The 19,058-nt window shown below is 42.0% G+C and overlaps 1 protein-coding gene and 1 pseudogene across 4 annotated transcripts in view; one reads left to right on the top strand and one right to left on the bottom strand.

Annotated features, from left to right (window-relative positions):
• The window catches only part of Ralgps2 (Ral GEF with PH domain and SH3 binding motif 2), a 140,420-nt gene that overhangs the window by 59,493 nt on the left and 61,869 nt on the right, over positions 1–19,058 (top strand). For all 4 annotated transcript variants that reach the window (XM_051147638.1, XM_051147637.1, XM_051147639.1 and 1 more), the window contains exons 7-8: positions 1,777–1,869; positions 10,350–10,476. In XM_051147638.1, the coding sequence (XP_051003595.1) occupies positions 1,777–1,869; positions 10,350–10,476 (220 nt within the window). The remainder of the gene's footprint in view (positions 1–1,776; positions 1,870–10,349; positions 10,477–19,058) is intronic.
• On the bottom strand, positions 17,958–18,066 carry LOC127191230 (uncharacterized; annotated as a pseudogene).

The raw sequence follows: 19,058 nt of genomic DNA, 5'->3' as shown, positions 1-19,058 counted from the left end.
TTTCAAGGATAATCAGAATTTCAGAGAGAAAGGATCAGGACATAACACCGGAACATACTGAGATCAGCCTGTAACAACTCCAGATTCATGTTAGCTTCACTAAGCGTGGTGGTGATGCATCCATCTTCATCATCGCTCAAGAGTCTTGTAATGAACAGGGCTTACCTTGCCTGTGAAAGATGGTGGAATAAAGCAGAGATGCTCTGCTTATTATTTGCATTGGTATTATTCCTGTGTTTTCCCTGAGCATGTGGAAACAATCTTATTCTAACTTTCTGTGGCACTTGGTGGCAGAACTAGCCTTCCACATATGTGAGATTTTATAGAAATGTTATAAGATTTTTTAAAAGTACTCTTTGTGAAAAATTAGGCAAGTACTAGTTTCTAACAAAAGAAAGTAATGGCTTTTTCCATAGATTCTGAATTTCTTTTTCTTTTTTCCTGATACCTTTGATAGGTTAGATTTTTATTTGTATGTTTTTGTCCATAAAGCCAACCATTTTTCTTACCAAACGATTTAATTTCTGTCCAGACTCCTGGACTTATATTTGATAACTTTTGCTTTTATTGCAGGCTCCAATTCCCTAATGTTTTTCTTATTACTATTAAATCATATTCTGACCTTCTGCCTTTTGTATGAGCTTGTGTTAAAGGCTCAATTAGGTCTTTTCCTTTAGCACCTGTTTTAGTCAGAGAGAGAGAGAGAGAACCAACCGCACTCTGTATAAACATGCATAAAGTGTCAAGTCTTAGCAAACTGGCTCACGTTATTGGCGGAGCTGGCAAGGGTGAAAATCTTAGGGCCTGACGACAAGCTGTGGACGCGGCAGGAGTGGAGGCAGAAGGGCCGTGCTGCAGCCTCTTCTTGTCTCTGTGGGCCCTCTGCATGTTTGGGCGTATATCAAGTGTAATGTGGTATTTAGTCCCCAGTAGATGCTTAATGAACATTCATTTAATGACTAGTTTACTAGTAGATTATATAATCTTCTGTGAACGTTTATCTCCTGTCTCATGTTGGTTGTTTTGTTTTTATTTGCTTTGAGTTTTCAATTAAATGCCTACCATAGGATTTATCTGCTTGCTTGAGACAACTATAAAATGACTTGTTTTTAGATACTACTTTTAGGGTAGAAGTATTATGTGTCCTATAACAAACATTTTAAGAAATTAGTAGCAATGTAAAGTGGGTTTCTTGGGAAATTAGTAGAACTTTTATTGGATGTGTGCATACTGTAAGAGTGACATTCCATAATGAATCTGAAACAAAGGATCTAGGGTCTTGGTCCTGAGGAAGCAGGAAATGGGGGTTAGTGGTGACCAAAGACGGCCAGTTTGAACTCTGGCCCTGGGACAATAGGAGCACTGCGTAGGAAGCCAGCCTGAGGCGAACTCTCCTGTGACTTGGGCTAGAAAGCATATTTCACGGCAAGGGATGCACGTGCCTCCCAGAAGCAAGTGCTCAGCCATGGTGGTCATGCCAGGCAACCTTGGTGCCACGCCATCTAACTTCAGCTTTGAAAATATATTGCCCATTTAGAGCTGGGCTTATTCCCAGAGCTTGGGTGAAAATGCCAAGGTGGAACATGGACATTACGTTATGGGCCAAAAATAATTTACTGGGTACCCTAGAAAGACAGTTCTCAACTATGACAGTAACTGTAACAAATACTGGTATCCTATCCACTGCCTGAATTGTGTTCATCTGTACTTTCTTGCATTCATTTTCTTAAAAAAAAAAAAAAAAAATCCTTCTCCCCCCTTTTCTTAAATCTTCAGAAACTATATGAACTTAATAACCTTCATGCACTTATGGCCGTGGTTTCCGGCTTACAGAGTGCGCCGATTTTCAGACTGACTAAGACGTGGGCGGTGAGTAACCCTTTGGAGTTAGTAAAGGCTTTATTAGTCTGCTTTGTAAGTCTTAGTGAGGGGACTGTCATGGCAACAGATAAGAATTCTTACCTTGTCTTGCATGTAGTTCTTTGAAACCTATATTTAAGATGCCTTAAGCATTGCACTGAGCTTATGAAGTGATTTGTGTATAGACTGAGGCCGATGCTTGTTTTTTGCACTTTAGAGAATTATTTTGAATACGTCTTTGATGACATCAGATGTAATATTTACCTGATAATTTGCATTCAACTGTGTACAGATTAAACTTTTGGTAAGTTTAAAGATTGAATCATAACCTTTAAATTTTTTTATTAATTTTAACTTTCACTATTTTTTAGCCATAAATCTTAAGAGTAGTAAAAAAGAAATCTCATGGTAAACATGGGATCATGACATTGCTGGCGTTCTTTTGCAGCAGTCACCGTGCTCGGCTCTCTCACTTTGACAAGGTTAGGGTATGGTTTTTGGCATCTGCAAGTGTTTGAGTAACACAATGCCATACTTAATCTTTCCAGATTGTTGTTCTTCTTTCCCTTTTCTTTTTTTTAATTTTTAATATTTTATTAGAACACCAAGACCTCACACAAGGACTTTATCATTAGACCACATTTTGTTGTTTTTACTTTTTGAGTCAATGTCTTGCTAAATCATCGAGGGTGGCCTTGAACTTGGGAGTCGTCCTATCATGCACTCGAGTGCACGTACAGGGACTTACTGTATAGACCAAACCAGCTTTAAAGTCATGGTTCTGCCTCAGGCTCTCAAGTGGGCTGAACACCATGCTGAAAATAGTGCTATATTTTGTCAAAAGAGTAATGTCTTGTTTGTTTGTTTTGTTTTTTCAAGACAGGATTTTTCTGTGTAGCCCTTGCTGTCCTGGAACTCACTTTGTACACCAGGCTGGTCTCGAACTCAAGAGTTCCACCTGTCTCTGCCTCCCAAGTGCTAGGATTAAAGGTGTGTGCCACCCACCAAGTAGATTAATAAGTCCTAATGGTCTGTTCTAAATACATTATTTACTCTACAAACTTGATTATTTTTGTCTTTTAAGACAGTGTCTTGCTATATAGCCAAGACTGGCCTTGAATATGGGATCCTCTTGTCTCAGCCCTTTGAGTGCTGGGATTCTAGGTGTATGGTACTACACCCAGAAAAAACTTTTAAAAACTTAATAAAAATATTGTGTGTGTGCACAACTTGTTTGCATATGTTCATGTGTTAATGTGTATGCATTGAGAACCAGAGGACACCTTTGGTGTCATTCTTGAGAAGCTGCCCACCTTCTCTTTTGAGACAGGGACTCTCATTGGCCTGGAACTCACCAGTTAGGCTAACTAGATCAGCCCATGAACTCCAGAGAGTCTTCGGTCTAAACCCAACCCCCCAGGCCTGGGATTGCTCAACTCAGGGCTTTGTGCTTTCAGTGCAGGAATTTTACTTGGTTCTAAAGAAATAGTACTTTTGTGAAAAATAGTTTTTATTTTGGAAAACTTTTAGTGTGGAAGAACTTACAATTTTTATTTTTCTATTACAAACGCTTGCTGAAGAATTTTCCTATTTTAAACTTTTTTAAAAGTTATGATGGTCTCATTCTTTAAAATCTGAATTCTGTGGAATGGGTGGATGTGAGTACAAGTACACAGTTATAAGCTCTGCCTTTAAAATTCCAGGGAATAGTGTTGTGCTTGATGTTGTGATTCAGAAGGGGGATACGTTTTCTTCAAGTTGTTATTTTCCTTCTGAGAAAACTTGCACTTTTTAAAAATTTGATAACAGTTCTACTAATATATAATGAACTTAATAAACTTTAAAAAATTCATTCCAGTGAATGATCCAGATCCCAGTCTTACACGGCACATGGTCTACAGAGATAGACGGCAATAGATGAACTGTATAGTGACAAATTATTGGAAGAAAAATTGGATGAAACAGAAAATAGCCTAGCTCTTTTTTTTTTTTTTTTTTTTTTTTTTTAAGCAGTGTGAGAAGAGGTTCTCTCACTGTTGGATGGAGTCAGCTTTCCATCACTAACTAGATACCAAAGATAGTCAAGGGAGGAAATCATGGGCAGGAGAGGCAAGGGTTGTAGGAAAATGGTCTAAACACCTGCAGGGAAGTTACTAGCAGGTCTAAAAGGACAGTAGCATAGTAGCTCTGGGTGGCTATTAACTTTAAGTTACTGAATCTACCTCCTGTTCCTCAGCAATGCTAACTACATAGCAGGTGCTCAGGATGTTGACTAGCAGCCATTGCCTGGGCAGCACAGACAGACCCCGTCACCACACAGTCTACCGGACAGCCAATCAGTGCTGGGACTTCACAGGAGCTGGGGACTTGAGGGAGGACAACAAGATGATAAACTTGGAGAGAGTGTGACGCTCAAGAGGCAAGAATTGTATCCCAGTCCCTCCCAGGCCTAAGTTTCATGGAGGAAGGCCAGGACACGTGCTGAGGCGGATGGGGAAGCGAAGGGTGGAGGTTGGGTAGAGTGGGCTCTGGCACCTCGAGTGAGAGACAGTGTGAGATGGTGGGTGCTCATGCCCATTTGGATTATACATTTTAGTGAATAAAATCTTGAAGGTTTTTGTCTGTTTTGCATTTTTTAATTGATAAAAGGAACATGTCAGAAAGCTTATAATCTCTCATTGCTAAGTAAAATGCTATTAGGAGCATTCTCTCAAAGAAAAGGATGCCCGTTTTCACTGTCCTGTTCAACTCAGGGTATTGAGCTGCCATAATATTTTAATTAATTAATTTAATTTTTTAAAAGATAATTTTTTCCATAAGGAATGGAGGATAATTATTTAGATTAATTTTCTTGTTTATATGGGAAGCTTTAAATTATTTAAAAAGAAGTTATTAGAAGCAATGAAAACTCCCCTTAAAATTAAACAATTGTCATGCAGTCCAGTAGTTCTGCTTCTGGACATGTTCCCCAAAGAATTGAAAGCAAAGATATAAACATTTTTCCATAAATGTTTGCAGCAGCCAAGAAGTAGAAACAAGCCAGACCTCTATAAGTAGATGAATGGTGTTTAAGTGTGATGTAATGCGTACTTAGAGTGCAGTACTATTCATCCTACAAAGGACATCCTGCAACATGTTTGCTGTGGATGATACTTACAGATGCACTGTGTGAAACGGAGAGGCAAGAAAGGACAGGTAGGATTCCATTGTTAGAGTTACCTAGAGTGGTCAGATTCATAGAAACGGTACAACAGTGGTGGCCAGAACCTGGGAGAGATGAAGACCGGGAGTTACTGGGTAGTGGTGTAGTGATGTCACATGTAATAGTCACCCTTTCCTGTTACTGTGGCAGCACCTGGTTTTGAGGTAACTTGAGAGAGAAAGGCAAACTTAGCTCGCAGCCACAGATGGGAGTGTCTGTGGTGCAGAATAGCTTCCTGGCTGCAGAAGTACACAGCTGGAGCTCCTGTGTCGGGGGTCCTGTGAAATGGAACCCAGGTCAATACCAGAAGCAGGAATAACCTTCAAGGCCTGCTCCAGAAACTTACGTCTTCTGGCCAGGGCATATGCCCCAAAGATTGCACAACTTCCCCAAATAGGACTGCTACCTGGAGACCAGGTTCAAACAGATTAGCCCATGACAGTGACATTTCAAATTCAACCTAAAGTGTTAAATGTCTCCTGAAGGATCACGTGGTAAAGTCTTCTAGAAAGTAGTGGTACCTTCTAGTGAAAGGAAGTTACGCCACTGAGGTTGTCTCTCATGCGCACGCACATTCCTAGATTACCATGAGGTGAGCAGCTTAGCTCTGCCATAATGTTGTACCTCATCACAGACCCAGAGCAGTGGGGCCACAGTTAACCACGTTCTTCCTTGTGAGTAGATTTATCTCAAGTGTGTGTCGCAGGGATAGAAAACTAATCCCTGAGGGTGGTCCCAAGAGTCAGGACTGTCGCTCTAACGGTACCTGCTAGTGTGGTTCACAGGAGCCTGTGGACTCAGTTTGTGAGGAGTTTGGGGAAAGTGGGAGAAACAACCCAGAGAAACTTTAAATCCTGAGAGTAAGACTTAATGAGGCAGTTCTGGTTGGAGCTTAGACCAGGGTAGAGATGCGGATGTGTGTGGAGGAGATGAAGCTCGTGTGGTCGGAGGCCAAACACGTTACATCCCAATGAAGAGTTGGCTGTGTCTTGTCTATGCACTAAGACTCTGTAGGAGGCCGAGCTTGCTGCTGCTAATGCACTAAGTAACATGGCAGAGGGGATTTCTAGGTGTACCATTTTTCAGCAGTGGCATAGATGCTCAGGAACAAAAGGTGGAACAGGAAAAAAAAATTTTAAGACTTGCAGGTCCATTAAAGTTGAAATCAAGGAGGGTGTGACGCTGCTAAAAAGATCCACAGCATCAAAAACGAAGGGAGCCCTGTACACCTGTAGGAAAGGGCCTGGAGGGTGTCTCAAGAATCAAGACTCCACTCGTCATAAGCTCAGCCTTTTGTTTTAAAAAGAGAATCCTGGGGCACTTGGTTCTAGCAAGTCTCTTAAAGAACCACTCCCTAGGACAGCTTTTCATGTTCACTCATGTAGACACTCAAAGGCTGTCACAGCCATGGGTCATGTGAGGTCTGGTACAGTTCATACTGGTGGGAAACTTCAGTGTTGTCCATGTGCAGAATGCAACAGTTGTAGAGTCGTGGAAGCCTCCACCAGTATTTCAAACAAATATTTGGTGTCAGACAATATATCTAAATATTAGAATCGCTGCATACACACCCTAGAATTGAAGGGCACAGAGTTGTGAGAATGCAGCTAGAGCTGCACTGGGGACCCCAGAAAGGCAGAAATGTTAGGTATATGGAGCACAGATGAGAGAACTTGAAGTTGTTCAGCTGAGGCAGCTCAGAATAGCAGCCCTGAGGACCCCTGTGAGCCCGGCAGCATCATGAGCCCGCCCAAGCCCTCCCAGACTCACTTCACCCCACCATTTCCCCCAGATGTGGACATAAACCTGTAGGATTGAACATTTGCCTGATGGGTTTATCTCGCTTAGTCCGTTCCTTCCATACTGGTTCCCTGCTCTTTACTTCTGGAGAGAAGCATTTACTCTCCTGATGTGTTCTGAAAGTCCATTGCTTTATCATTGTTGTTACCGTCATTTTTAAAGGCTCTCTTGGATCCTTTTATCAGATTTTGTTTGTTTGTTTTGTTGGTTTTTGATTTTTGGTTTTTGGAGACAGGGTTTCTCCAGTAGCCTTGGCTATCCAGGACTCACTTTGTAGACCAGGCTGGCCTCGAACTCACAGCGATCCGCCTGCTTCTGCCTCCCAAATGCTGGGATTAAAGGCGTGCGCCACCATGCCCGGCTTTATCAGAGATTTTTATCCCCATTGTTGAGACCTTTTTCTTCATTATTATAGAGTGGACACCAGCCCTTGGGCAGAATGTTTCAATGCGGACCCTACATGTTTCCCAAAGTCTCTGGGTTCCATGTGTACTAGCATGTGATGGTGGAACTTTCAGGGAGTAGGTCATAGTCGCTGAGGGCCTGCTTTTGCAGGTGATGGTGGGATAGTCTGGCCCGTTAGCCTCTTTCTTTGCTCCCTGGACACCATGAGGTAAGCAGACTAGCCTCCACCTTGTGCTCCCTACAGTGATGTAGAACTGGAGCCAGTTGATCATGGACTGAAACTGTGAGCCAAAATAGAATTTCCTCCTTTAAAAACATATATTATTAAGTCTATGGGTGTTTTGCATGCCTTTTTGTCTGTGTGCCATGTGTGTGTCTGGTGCCAGCAGAGGCCAGAGAAAGGGCTTGGATGCCACCATGTGGGTGCTGGTAATTGAATGTGGTTTTTCTTCAAGAGCAGCCAGTGCTCTTAAGTGTTGAGCCTTCTCTCCAGACCCCACATTTCCCTCATTTAAGTTGTTTTGTCACAAGGATGAAAATCTGACTTAACACAAGAGTTCGGTCTCAGAAGATGCCGGAGTTCTGGAGATAGATGGCAGTTGGTAATGGCTGCAAAGCACTGTGAATGTAATTCATACCACTGACCCTACAGAATACTTCACATACTTAATTTTAGGGTATATGTGTTTGTTTTTAATTTTGTTTTGACAGGACTTCTCTATGTAGTCCTAGCTGTCCTGGAGCTTACTATGTGGACCAGGTGGGCCTTCAATTCATAGAGATCCCCCAGCCCCTGCCTCCCTGGGATCACAGGCATGTGCCACCACACCCAAATTGGTCTGTCAAACCAATTTAAAATATCCAAAATTTTTATCAATTAAAAAATCCAAAAAGCTCTGCCTGCAAGGCAAAGAAGACTATCAACAGAGAAAGGAAGTGGTCTGGGGGATAAGAAAACATTTGCTCAAATTCATAAGGAATTTAGTTAGTGCAATATCAAGAAAATAACCCACTTAAAGATTATTGAAATATCTGTACAGACATTTTTCAAAAGAATGCACACAGTAACCAATAGGCATTTGGGGGAGATGTTCAACCCCACTAATGATCAGGGCAGTGCAAATCCAAACCACAGTGAGGAATCCCCTCACATGCTGGGCTGGCTGCTACAAAAAAAGATAAGAAATTACAAGTGTTGTTGAGGGAGTGGACAAGAAAAGGAATTCTGCATACCTGTGCTGGGAATAAAAGTGGTGCAGCCACAATAGAAAATAGAATAGAAATTAAAATTTTTCTTCTTAAAATTTAAAGTAGAGCTATGAAATGACCCAACAGTTCACTGGCGTCAATTTCCAAAGGATCTGATATCAGAAGGTCAGAGCGTGATCTGTGCTTCCCGTGTTTGTTACATCCTCCAGGCACTAGACGCCACACTTACATCAGTATAGATGAACTTGAAGATTCTAAGCCAGAAACAGAAATACTGAATTTCACATGCAGCATCTGAAGCTGAACTTGTAAGCAGAATAGAATGAACGTTTTTTCAGTTGGGGGTAAATGGAGGACGTTTGTTGTGTGGTGGGTATACAAAGTTTAGTTTTAGTGGAATAAATTTGAAATATAAAGCACAAGCATAGTAACTGTAGGCCGTAAGTCTACATTATATACTTAGAGAAAATCAGAACCCAGAAATAGATCCTTGCTTTGGATCTCTGACATCTGACACAGGACAAGGAAAGTATTATAAATTGGTGTCCTAGTTAGGGCTTCACTGTTGTGATAAAACATCATGACCAGGAATAACGTGGGGGAGGAAAGGGCTTGCTTCGTCTTACAGTTTTTAGGCCACACTCCATCACTAAAGGAAGTCAGGTTCTGGAAGCCAGAAGCAGGTTCTGGAACCCGGAAGCAGGCACTGAGGCAGAGGCCATGGAGAAATGCTGCTTACCGCTTGCTGGGCTAATCACTGAGGGCCTCCTGCCACAGCCCACTCCACTCACATCAGTCATTGTTGATCAGGAAAAGTTCCGCAGAGTGGCCTTCAGGCCAGCAAATGGTTAGGTGTCAGAGCGTTCCATTGTCAGAACCGGTCTTCGAGACCCCAAGAAACAGAGTCATCTGTGTAAGTGGGTGGTGAAAGCACTCTGTGGTCGTCTGCTTGCCAGCCCTGCGCCCGCCTCCCACTCTTCATCACCTCTAAATGGGTTAACCTGACAGCAGAGTTAGATGTCAGTGTTCTGTGTGAAGTGCTCACATGCTGTACAGAGAGCCAGTGTTTTAGCATGTAACAAAGTCGTCTTACTGTGTTGTGACAAAATAGTAACTTCAGAGCTTCAAAGGAAGAAAAAAACAAAACAAAGCAAAAAACTTGTCCTGTCTGTAGAATGAGAACAGAACAGAGCAAACATCCGGAGGCTTTCAGTTAGCCTTGCAGGTACTGGCCTTGCTTGTCTCTCACCTCCTGGCTATCTGTAGTAATCTCAAAGGACGAGTACTGCGAATTGTCTCTCCAAGCCACTTGAAACAATCTCTTGGTGATGCCATATGTTATAAAGTGCTGATCAAGAAGAGAATTGGTTGTCAGAAGTTAAAAACAAAAGAAAAAGACAGAAACGAGGCAATGGGAGGCTTCCCAGCTCTTGTTTGGGCCACCCACAATTTGACTTGTCAAGAAAAGTTGTCACTTATATCGCAAAATTGAGTGTTTCTTGGTTATTATGAAAGTGTTTTGTTTTTTTTTTGAGGAGGCAGTTGGACATTTGAGCTGAATGTATCATAATTATTTTAAATTTAGAAAAAGACAATCAGTGTTTCTTAATTACATAAAGTAATAAAGATAAATGTGTCATAGTTTACCTCTCACTAAGTTCATTTATGGGCATATAAAGGTGAATTTATAAACGTTTTGAGTTATTAATACATGTGTCGATATTGTTTTATTTATGTCCTTCCACAATAAATTCAGGAAAGTGTAATTTTGAAATTAAAGTTTAGACTTATAGCAAATACAGATTCTCTTCAGATCTTTGCTACAGTAAGATGGAACTTGTAAATAACTTAGACTTTTCTGTTTGTTTTTTAGTTATTAAGTCGAAAAGACAAAACTACCTTTGAAAAATTAGAATATGTAATGAGTAAAGAAGATAACTACAAAAGACTCAGAGACTATATAAGTAGCTTAAAGATGACGCCTTGCATTCCCTACTTAGGTGAGTGATGTCACTGTGTTCATTATTATAGTTGTTGCTCTTCCTGAATCAGTCATTTTTATGAAATGCAAAATATTTTTAAAGTGCACATGTATGACTTCTAAACTGGAAAAAAATAAAGCAGGTAAAAAAATGTTTTCCCTCTTTACTTGAAATGCTTTTCATAATAAATCAGCCCTTTGTCTTCAGGTTTTCCATAGTGTGTAACATTAACTTAGAAATGGGCCCTGTGGTAAATGATATGTTTTAGCTATTTTAGTAATGCTTTTAAGGACTGACACAATCAATGCCTTGTAGTGTAAAGCTTAGAGTAGTAACTGAAGACACTGATCCAAGCTCTTAGGTATTAGACAGTTGGTGGGAATTCTGAAGAGTGGTTTCAAGTAATTATTTGTATTATTCTTTGCCTAAATAAATTGTTTGAGTGTGGAAATTTATCTTAGTACATGACAGTTTTTGTGTTAATTATTTGATTAAGAATTTATACCTTTATATTATATATCTTATAGTATTAATAAGTTCCAAAGGTGTTTAATAACATTACAGGTTTTTGCTTTGTTGAACATCTGGTTTAAAAGAGTTTCAGAATAAGCTATCCTTTTAAATTTGTGTGTAAAGTAAAGATACAGGAAGTGCTGTGGGTGATACCTACCTAAGATACATCAAGATAAGCTGGTTTGACTTTGTAGAGATTCATCGGATGCTAAGCCTTTGCTTCTCACCCCACTGCACGTCTCTGCTCTACCTTTTTACGTGGTCACCTGCAGTCGACTTGAAGAGAGCAGCTTCTCCTTGAAGTCTTTACATTGTTAGTGACTGAAAGGCTGGTACATGAACATCCTCTGCCATAGAGAGCATCAGCCGTAGGTCTCAGAGAAAACTTGGTAGTTAGAACACTGTGGGGTGTCCCAGGGCTCCTCCAGTGGGATAGAGAAGTATTTCACACCCTATTTAAGGTAGTTAATGGCCACCACAAATTTTTTTTTAAGGTCATAGCTTAGCTGTGCCCGTATTTAGAAATGTAGTTTGGGGAAAGAAAGAATAAAGGAGCTTTAAAAACTGTGTCTTTGTGATAAATAAGCCTTTTGTTGTATCGGATCACTAGACTGAGAGTTGATCTTGGTTCTAAGAAGGCTCTTCTGTGCTTAGGTTTCAGTCGCTTTATTTAAGTCTTGTATGCTTAGATTTCAGTCTGTTTCCTTTTGAGTCAAGTGATGTCTTTAATCCACCTACTTCAAATGAAGAACTGGGCCCTAGAGTTAGAAATCTGACTTACAGTCCCAAAAACTTATCCATAACATCCACAGTCCAATGGGTCTGTCTAGCTCTGCTGAACATAGTAATTCAAAAATCTACTCATTCTGTGGTTGCCTTCTCACTGGATTTGTTTTTCTGTACTAAATGCCATAATCTGTTATCTTCTAGGAAAAAGTTAATTTTTTTAAATTAAGAGTGAGAAAAACAACCAATTAATTGTTACGATTTCTAGGGCAGGGATCTTTGCCTTAAATCATTTCTCAGAGACAGTACAGAAGTAGAGCCTGTGTGTACACATGTGCATTTGCGTGTGCACAGAGCCATGTACAGTCATGACCTCTGTGTATTCAGAGAAGAAGGGAAGCTGTTAAGTAGACTCTAGAAAGGTCTTCTGTTGGAGCCGGCCCCTTCCCTCCTAGCCTTGCAGCCCAAAGCACTGCCACTCCTCTGTGTTAAAACAGACAAGGGAAAACTCAGACATGAATATGTTAATTTGTGGAAAACACCAGAACCATTATCTTTTCTGTATGTCCTGGTTGGTCTCGAATGACCTCCGGGCTCCCTTTCTTTTTCTATGTGCTGTATCTTGGAGTCTTACTTTTCACTGTCACCGTGTATTTTACGTTACCTGAAGAGAAGGGCCCCGCTGCTGCTTTCTGTTACCTAGCATGCTTGTCTGTCTCCTCACCTGTCTGACAGTGGCCCATCATCTTTCCTCTGTGTACTTCTCAGACCTCATCTTAATTTTGTGGTTACGACGCTAGTGATTTCTGCTCTTGGAAATTCTTCCCAGACTCTCTTGGCCCACCTCCTCCTAAACTTCTGTGCTTTGTTTCATTGGCTGCCCGCTCTCTTAAATATGTATTCATATAAAGATAGCGAGTTTTTTTACACTCTTGAGTACCGTGGCGTGAGCTCACTCAGAGATTGCCATATACTATTTAATAACCTCTGCTCCAGGATGGGCCTGTATGTCTTGTCTACTTAGTTTTTAGAACCTAAAATATCAATCAGTTGACTTGAGATACTTACATTGACTTCTTGTTGAACGTGTGCTTACAGTCTTCTCCCGTCCTGCAACCTGGTTCCCATCCCATCTTCTATTTCAGTTCATTGCTAATCTCATCTGAACACCATGATACACTTCCGAACATTACAAGAGTAAGCAGCTTAGTAGGTTGTTTTGTTGAGACAGGCCTCCAGGCTGGCCTGGAACCCACAGAGATCTGGCTGCCTCTGCCTGACATTAGAAGTGTGCACCATCACAGCCTGCTAGTACATCGTTGTCCATTGAACTAATGAAATGCTCCCTTTCTGGCTTTCCTTATTGTTCAACAGTGTTGTTTTACCTGTTTGAAAATAATAAATGTACGTGTGTGGAAAATTGCATGACTCATCTCTACAGCCTGCAGTTTTCTTTCAGTGTCTCAGCTGACACCAGCATTTACTTAGCCCTGTGCTTGGTGCTAGATGCACAGCAAGGAACACAATGGGCTTTGCCCTCCCTTGTAGATTTAATAGGGCTCAAATACAACCCTGCGGTTCATTACGTTTCGCTGCCTCCTCCTCTGCTTCATATCCTGTAGGAGAAGGAGATGCATATGTCTAATAATTTAAAAAAAAAAGAGAAGTTGAATGTGGTGACACATACATATATAATCTTAGCAGTCAGGAGGCAAGAGGATCGTGAGGTTGAGGCCAGTCTGGGTTACAGATCAAGGCTTGTTACTTTTTTTTTTTTAAAGGTGGAGGTTGGCATGATTCTGCTGAGACCATGTGTTTAAGCATCCACGTGATTTTATGCATTGGTAGTTCTCATATGGTTCATTCTTACTTTGTTTTGTGGAGAGCATCTATCCTAGGACAAGATATGGACCATTTGACATAAACATTTGATAGACTTGACAAATAAAACTAATTGCAGAAGTAATTATGACTCAGTTTAGTTTCCTTCTTGAAAATTGTCCTTTTCTGGTAATGAGAGTTTTGTTCAGTAGCAAACCTTTTGAGTAAGCTTAATCTGTCAAAGCATATATGTTTTTGTTTTGTTTTGTTTTTTAAGTTAATTTGTGTGTGCACTTGCATATGTGCACATTCTGCTTGAGTATATATGTACATATGTGCCTAACAGGGTGTCAGATCCCTTGGAGGCATTTCCAGATGCCTAGTTCACCACATGGATGTTGGCATCCAAATTCCTATCCTCAGGATTGCATAGTGAGCGCTCTTAACCACTGAGCCAACTCTCCAGCTCTTACACTTGATTGTCTTACAACAACATGAAGTAAAACCACATATGACTTATTGACTACTTAGTCACATTATAGACAAATGTTTGGGTTTTTTTTTTTTTTTTTTTAAGATCTTTAGTACTGAAACATGTTGAAGGAGGATGCACTGCTGATTTACATCCTATACTGTCATTTTAAATTTTAATTTCATTTGAAAATTTAAAAAATTGAAAATTCAGGGCTTGGGTTTTCAGGATTTAACTTTCCTTGATTTTGGAATCCTTCTCTATTTATGGAAAATAGACTTAGAACAGCTGCCAAAACACAGGCTCTTGTAATATACTGTTCATTGATGGGACCGAGCCTGCTGGAGATGTTTGAGAGCTAATACTCAATTTTCAAAATTCTTCCCTTTCTCCTTTTTGTCTGTAGAGGTTCTTAGAAAAAAGATGTCATCAACCAAAAGCACCTGTAGTGCATAGAGAAAGAAAGGGTCATGGCTGAGCAGCTGTTTCATAACGGAGAGGTATTCCAAACTTACAGTGTTTTCAGTACTGTGTTGAGGGCTGTCGTGGCTCAGCAGGCCTTCGCAGTCCTGTTACACAGTCCTGAAGACTAGGTCAATGTCCAGGACCACATCCTGCCAGGGACACCTGACACACACACTACTAATTAAAGCATTTTTAAAACTGAAGTTAGAATATTAAGTTAGTAACCAAAACCAACCATTCATTGTAAAGATTTTTCTAAAGGGGTATTAGGGATTTACATAGTAATGAGATTATTCCATGTTGCCAAAAGTATCAGTAATTCAATGTGGACTAAATTTCAGGAAGTAGAAAATACTTTATTGGCACTCTACTCATCTTCCCTTAAAATGGTCTCTTCTGTTGATTTGCATTCAAGGTAAAAAGTGGTGAGTTGGACAATTTAATCAAAAATCTTAAAACAAAGATCCAGTTTGTCTAGAGAGGAATAGTTTGGCAAATGTCAAGGAAAAATTTGTTTTATATGAGAGTTGTTGCTTTAAATCTGAAAACCATTAGCAGCATTCATTTGTCCTTGTCACTGGAGAGCGATCTTAAGGGGCCTATTGAAGAATTTGGCGTGGAAGTTCTGCCTTGCTTCAGAGAGAAAACTAAAACATTGCTCAAAAATAATTTAATTTTGTGAAGCATGGTAAATACTTTTTCATGTGTATATTCTAAACCTCATTTCTACTTAATTCATGTAATGGAAAAATGCAGTAGCACAAGCAGATTAGAAAAGGCGTGCTCTCAGCACGGAAAGTGAGTGAGCCGTGACACTGTCGGGCAAGCCGACCGCAGAAGCCTCTGCACACTCTCCAGCTCCTTTCTAGACATCAAGTAAACTGTCTTGATGTATGGAGATCAAAATTCCCTCAGTCTTAAAGAGACAGTGCTTTCCACGTCCCCCTTTAAATTTCAACTGAAATGGCACGTTTTCATGTGAGGATTGTTTTTTGTTTTGGGGGCGGGGGTTGATTTTTTTTGTTTGTTTTTTGGTGTTTTTTTTTTTTTTTTTTTTTTTCCAATGTAGTGTTGCATTCCCCTCCACTCCCTGCTCTGTAATAGATTCCCCATCAACCCGCATGTGTAAACCCTCACTTGTCTTTGGGTTGTTTGGTTGGTTCATTGGTTGGTTTGGTTTGGTTTGGGAAGTGCTAGCATGTAAATAAAAGGAAATATTTGATAGGTACTTGCTGAGTCAAAGCGTCCCTTTCTGGCCCTTCAGTTGTTGTGGGAACTTTGTTTTAGTCTCTGTTGTGATGCAGTACTGTGTTGATGGAGCATGTTTGCAGTGCTTTGGGCGCACACCTCAGCTGGCAGCTGTATTTGCTCAGCACCATATTTAGGACTGTTAGTAGACACATATCTGGGAGTGCAGCAGCTCTGTCCCAGGGTACATGCTACTGAGCGTGGCCTTAATAACAAGGAATCTGGCTGAAAGCCAGGCTTCTCAAATGGCTATTTCCTGTGCTGGAGGAGATGTGTATTGTTTCTTATAGTAATATTTAATCTGTCACAAGAGTTAATGAAAATTTTAAGGCACACCTAAATTTAAACATACTTCCTTAAGCTATCTGATATTTTTTTCAGAGATTGATCTTAGAATATAGTTTTTAGTGTAATGTTGTTTTAAGAAATATCTGCTATCCTATATGCCGTTCTTTTTATTGATGTGGGGGGGCAGAATTTCACATCATGCACCCTAATCCCCCTCATCTCCCCCTCCCCTCATACCCACCCTCCACCCTTGCAGCCTCCCCCCTCCCAACAGAGGAAAAGAAATCTCACTGTGGAAGCTGTAATTTGTCACAGTGTGTCCCACAGTATACCCTTTTGTCCACAGTTGATTACAGTGACTCATTGGTCTGGTACGAATCCTTTGGCTTCTACCACACTGTTGATAACTGGAACTCCACTGGGACTCCTCTCAGATATCCTGTTGTTGCCCTGTGTCATGGAGATCCTGTAGTTTTGGATCTGTAGGACTGGCCCCATCATGCACTCCAGCAGTTCATCAATGGGGTAGATGTTAACTTGGGCCAATTCACAGCCATGGATCTGGGCCTGAGGGGTATCTGGGCCAGTCAGCCTGCTGGCTTTCCTGCTCTCATGCCCTGGAGCTGGCTCAACAGCAACCCCTGCAACCAGGACCAGCTCTATCCTGCTGCCCAGGTTAGGTGAAGGGCCTGCTTTCCCAAGTGTTGCAGCTGGTGTGGGACTTGGCCAGTTTTCTCCCTCTCATGACCACAGGGCCAGCTCTCCTGCCTGCTGTAGATGGTGAGCAACAAGGGAGGGGAGGAGATGTCTCTTCATCTGCCCGTCCCACTGCCCAGCAGGCAAGAGGCAGGGTCCGCTCTCCCACACTCACACCCTTAGAACCAGCTCAACAGCAACCCCCACATCCAGGGCCAGCTCTTCTGTGCTGCCCAGGCAAGCTGCAGGGCCTGCTATCCTCTGAGTGCTGTAGCAGGTGAGAGCCAGGGCCAGCTCTCCCGCCCTGATGACCTCGAGGCCAGCTCTACTGCCTGTTGTAGGTGAGGATGGGGTCTCATCTCTCTCTCACTCATGTCACCACACAGACCAGTGGTAGGGCCAGATCACCTGTGCTCATGCCCATGGGAGCCCAGCTCACCCATGTCCCTACCACCACAACCAGGGTCAGCTCTACTGTGCTGCCCAAGCAAGGGGCAGGGCCCATTATCCTGAGTGCTGCAGCTGATGAGGGCCATGAACAGCTCTCTTGCTCTCATTCCACCAGGGCCAGATCTCCCTTGATGCTCGTGTGAGGGTGGAACCAGTTCTGCACAGCCCTCAAACATCAGTATATCCCCAGGCGGCAGCCCAGACCAGGGACCTCTGCCTGGCCTTTGGAGGTAACAGACCCCTGCTGCTTACTGCAGGGCCACAGACCCAGATGTGGCCCCTGGTGGCAGCATGAGCCAGCACCCCACCAAGTGACATCACTGGCTGTTCACAGCAGGCTGTTTCTCATTACCCTCAGTCTCCAGTTCTCCCTCTTCATTGCGACCACATCCTTCTGTTTCTCGTTTTCTCTTCCACTTCTCCATTACTTACTTTCTCCCCTTAGTGGTGCCCAGAGGTCTCTGAGTGTCTGGGTTCATCTCAGGACTGCTATGCCCCGTTTGTGCATTATGGTGCCAGGCAGGAGTCATCTCTGGCAGTCGGCTCCTCCAGGCCTTCACAGGGCCCGGCTGGTGGGCATCTTAGGCTAGCTCCATGTCCAAACTCATAGTGCCAGTCTGGTGGTCATCTCAGTCTCACTCCTCCCTTGCCCATCTGAGTGACCCCAGGTGAGGGTCGTCTGTCTTAGGCTTATTCCCACACAGGGCCATCAGTCCCAGGCAGGGGATTTTCAGGTCTTTGCCTTGCTCCAGGTCCTGGGAGTGGGCGGGGCCTGTGAGACATGGCGCTGGTAGCGGTCTCAGACTTGCTTTCTTTAGGGAATGCTAGGCTACTAATTGTTCAGTTGTTTACAGGTCAGAACACCGAGCATAGACATAGCCTCTTTACTCTTTGCCAATTATGGACCTGCAGCCAGTTCTGGGGGCAGGTGCGTGCAATTCTTAAGGTTATAGTTCTTAGTAATGTGTATTAAGGTATTTCAACAACGACCTGCTTCTTGCAACCTGTGTTGTTGTTTAGGCTTTTGGAAGGCATGGCATTGTTGTGTGTGTATGCTAGCAGGCCTTGAGTTCATGATCTTCCAATCTGTTCATGCTGGCTGTCCATGTCCGGTCTCTCCCGTCCCCTGCCCCCATGCAGAGATTGCAGGTATACAACATGGCTAAAATCTACCTTCCTGGTGTTGGAGATTGAACCCAGGGCTTCACAAATGGTAGGCAACCTACCACCAAGAAGCCCACGCTGCCAGTCCTGTCCTATAGTTCTTTCTATAAGGAACTAAAGAAATACTTGCCTTTTCCCTTTGATGAAATGTTCTATAGAAGTCACTGATAGTGATATGAAAATCTCTAATGGTGAGAAACATGTAGGTATTTATCATTTAAGCACTTTATTGCATTTTTATTTCCTTGGTTTAATAGGTGATACACACTCCGGATTAGTTTTACTTATCTAAGTTTTTATATTCACTCATTTGTATTGAGAGGGTATGCAGAAGTTAGCGGACAACCTAGAGGAGTTGGTTCTCTCCTTGTACCATGTGGGTCCTGGAGAGCAAACTCGCACCGACAGCTTGGCAGCAGGTGCCCTTAGCCATGGAGCCATTGTGCCAGCTGAATGCTGATTACATATTGTATTCCAAGTCAACAGTAGTACACATTTAGTCATTGTCTAATGGATTCTGAGAACGAACACTTAGCAGATGCACCTAGTGTAGGTTTTTCCTTAGTCAGTATTGTAGTGTCCTTTTCTCTTTCCTCAAATCCCTTTCACCCTCACTCTTCTTAAATATATTTAAAGTTCCACTGGTGTTCTCTTTACTGTTGTGAGAGTGGCTGCTTTCAAAGACTTGTGATGTAAATCAGTTGAGGATGAAGTTGAATTAATATCATTTTGTGCTTATGTTTTTTTAAGAGCATAT

This window comes from Acomys russatus, chromosome 6 (genome assembly GCF_903995435.1).
Source record: "Acomys russatus chromosome 6, mAcoRus1.1, whole genome shotgun sequence".
Taxonomy (NCBI): Eukaryota; Metazoa; Chordata; class Mammalia; order Rodentia; family Muridae; genus Acomys; species Acomys russatus.
The sequence above is the reverse complement of the archived record's forward strand: the minus strand, read 5'-3'. Positions and strand labels throughout refer to the sequence as shown.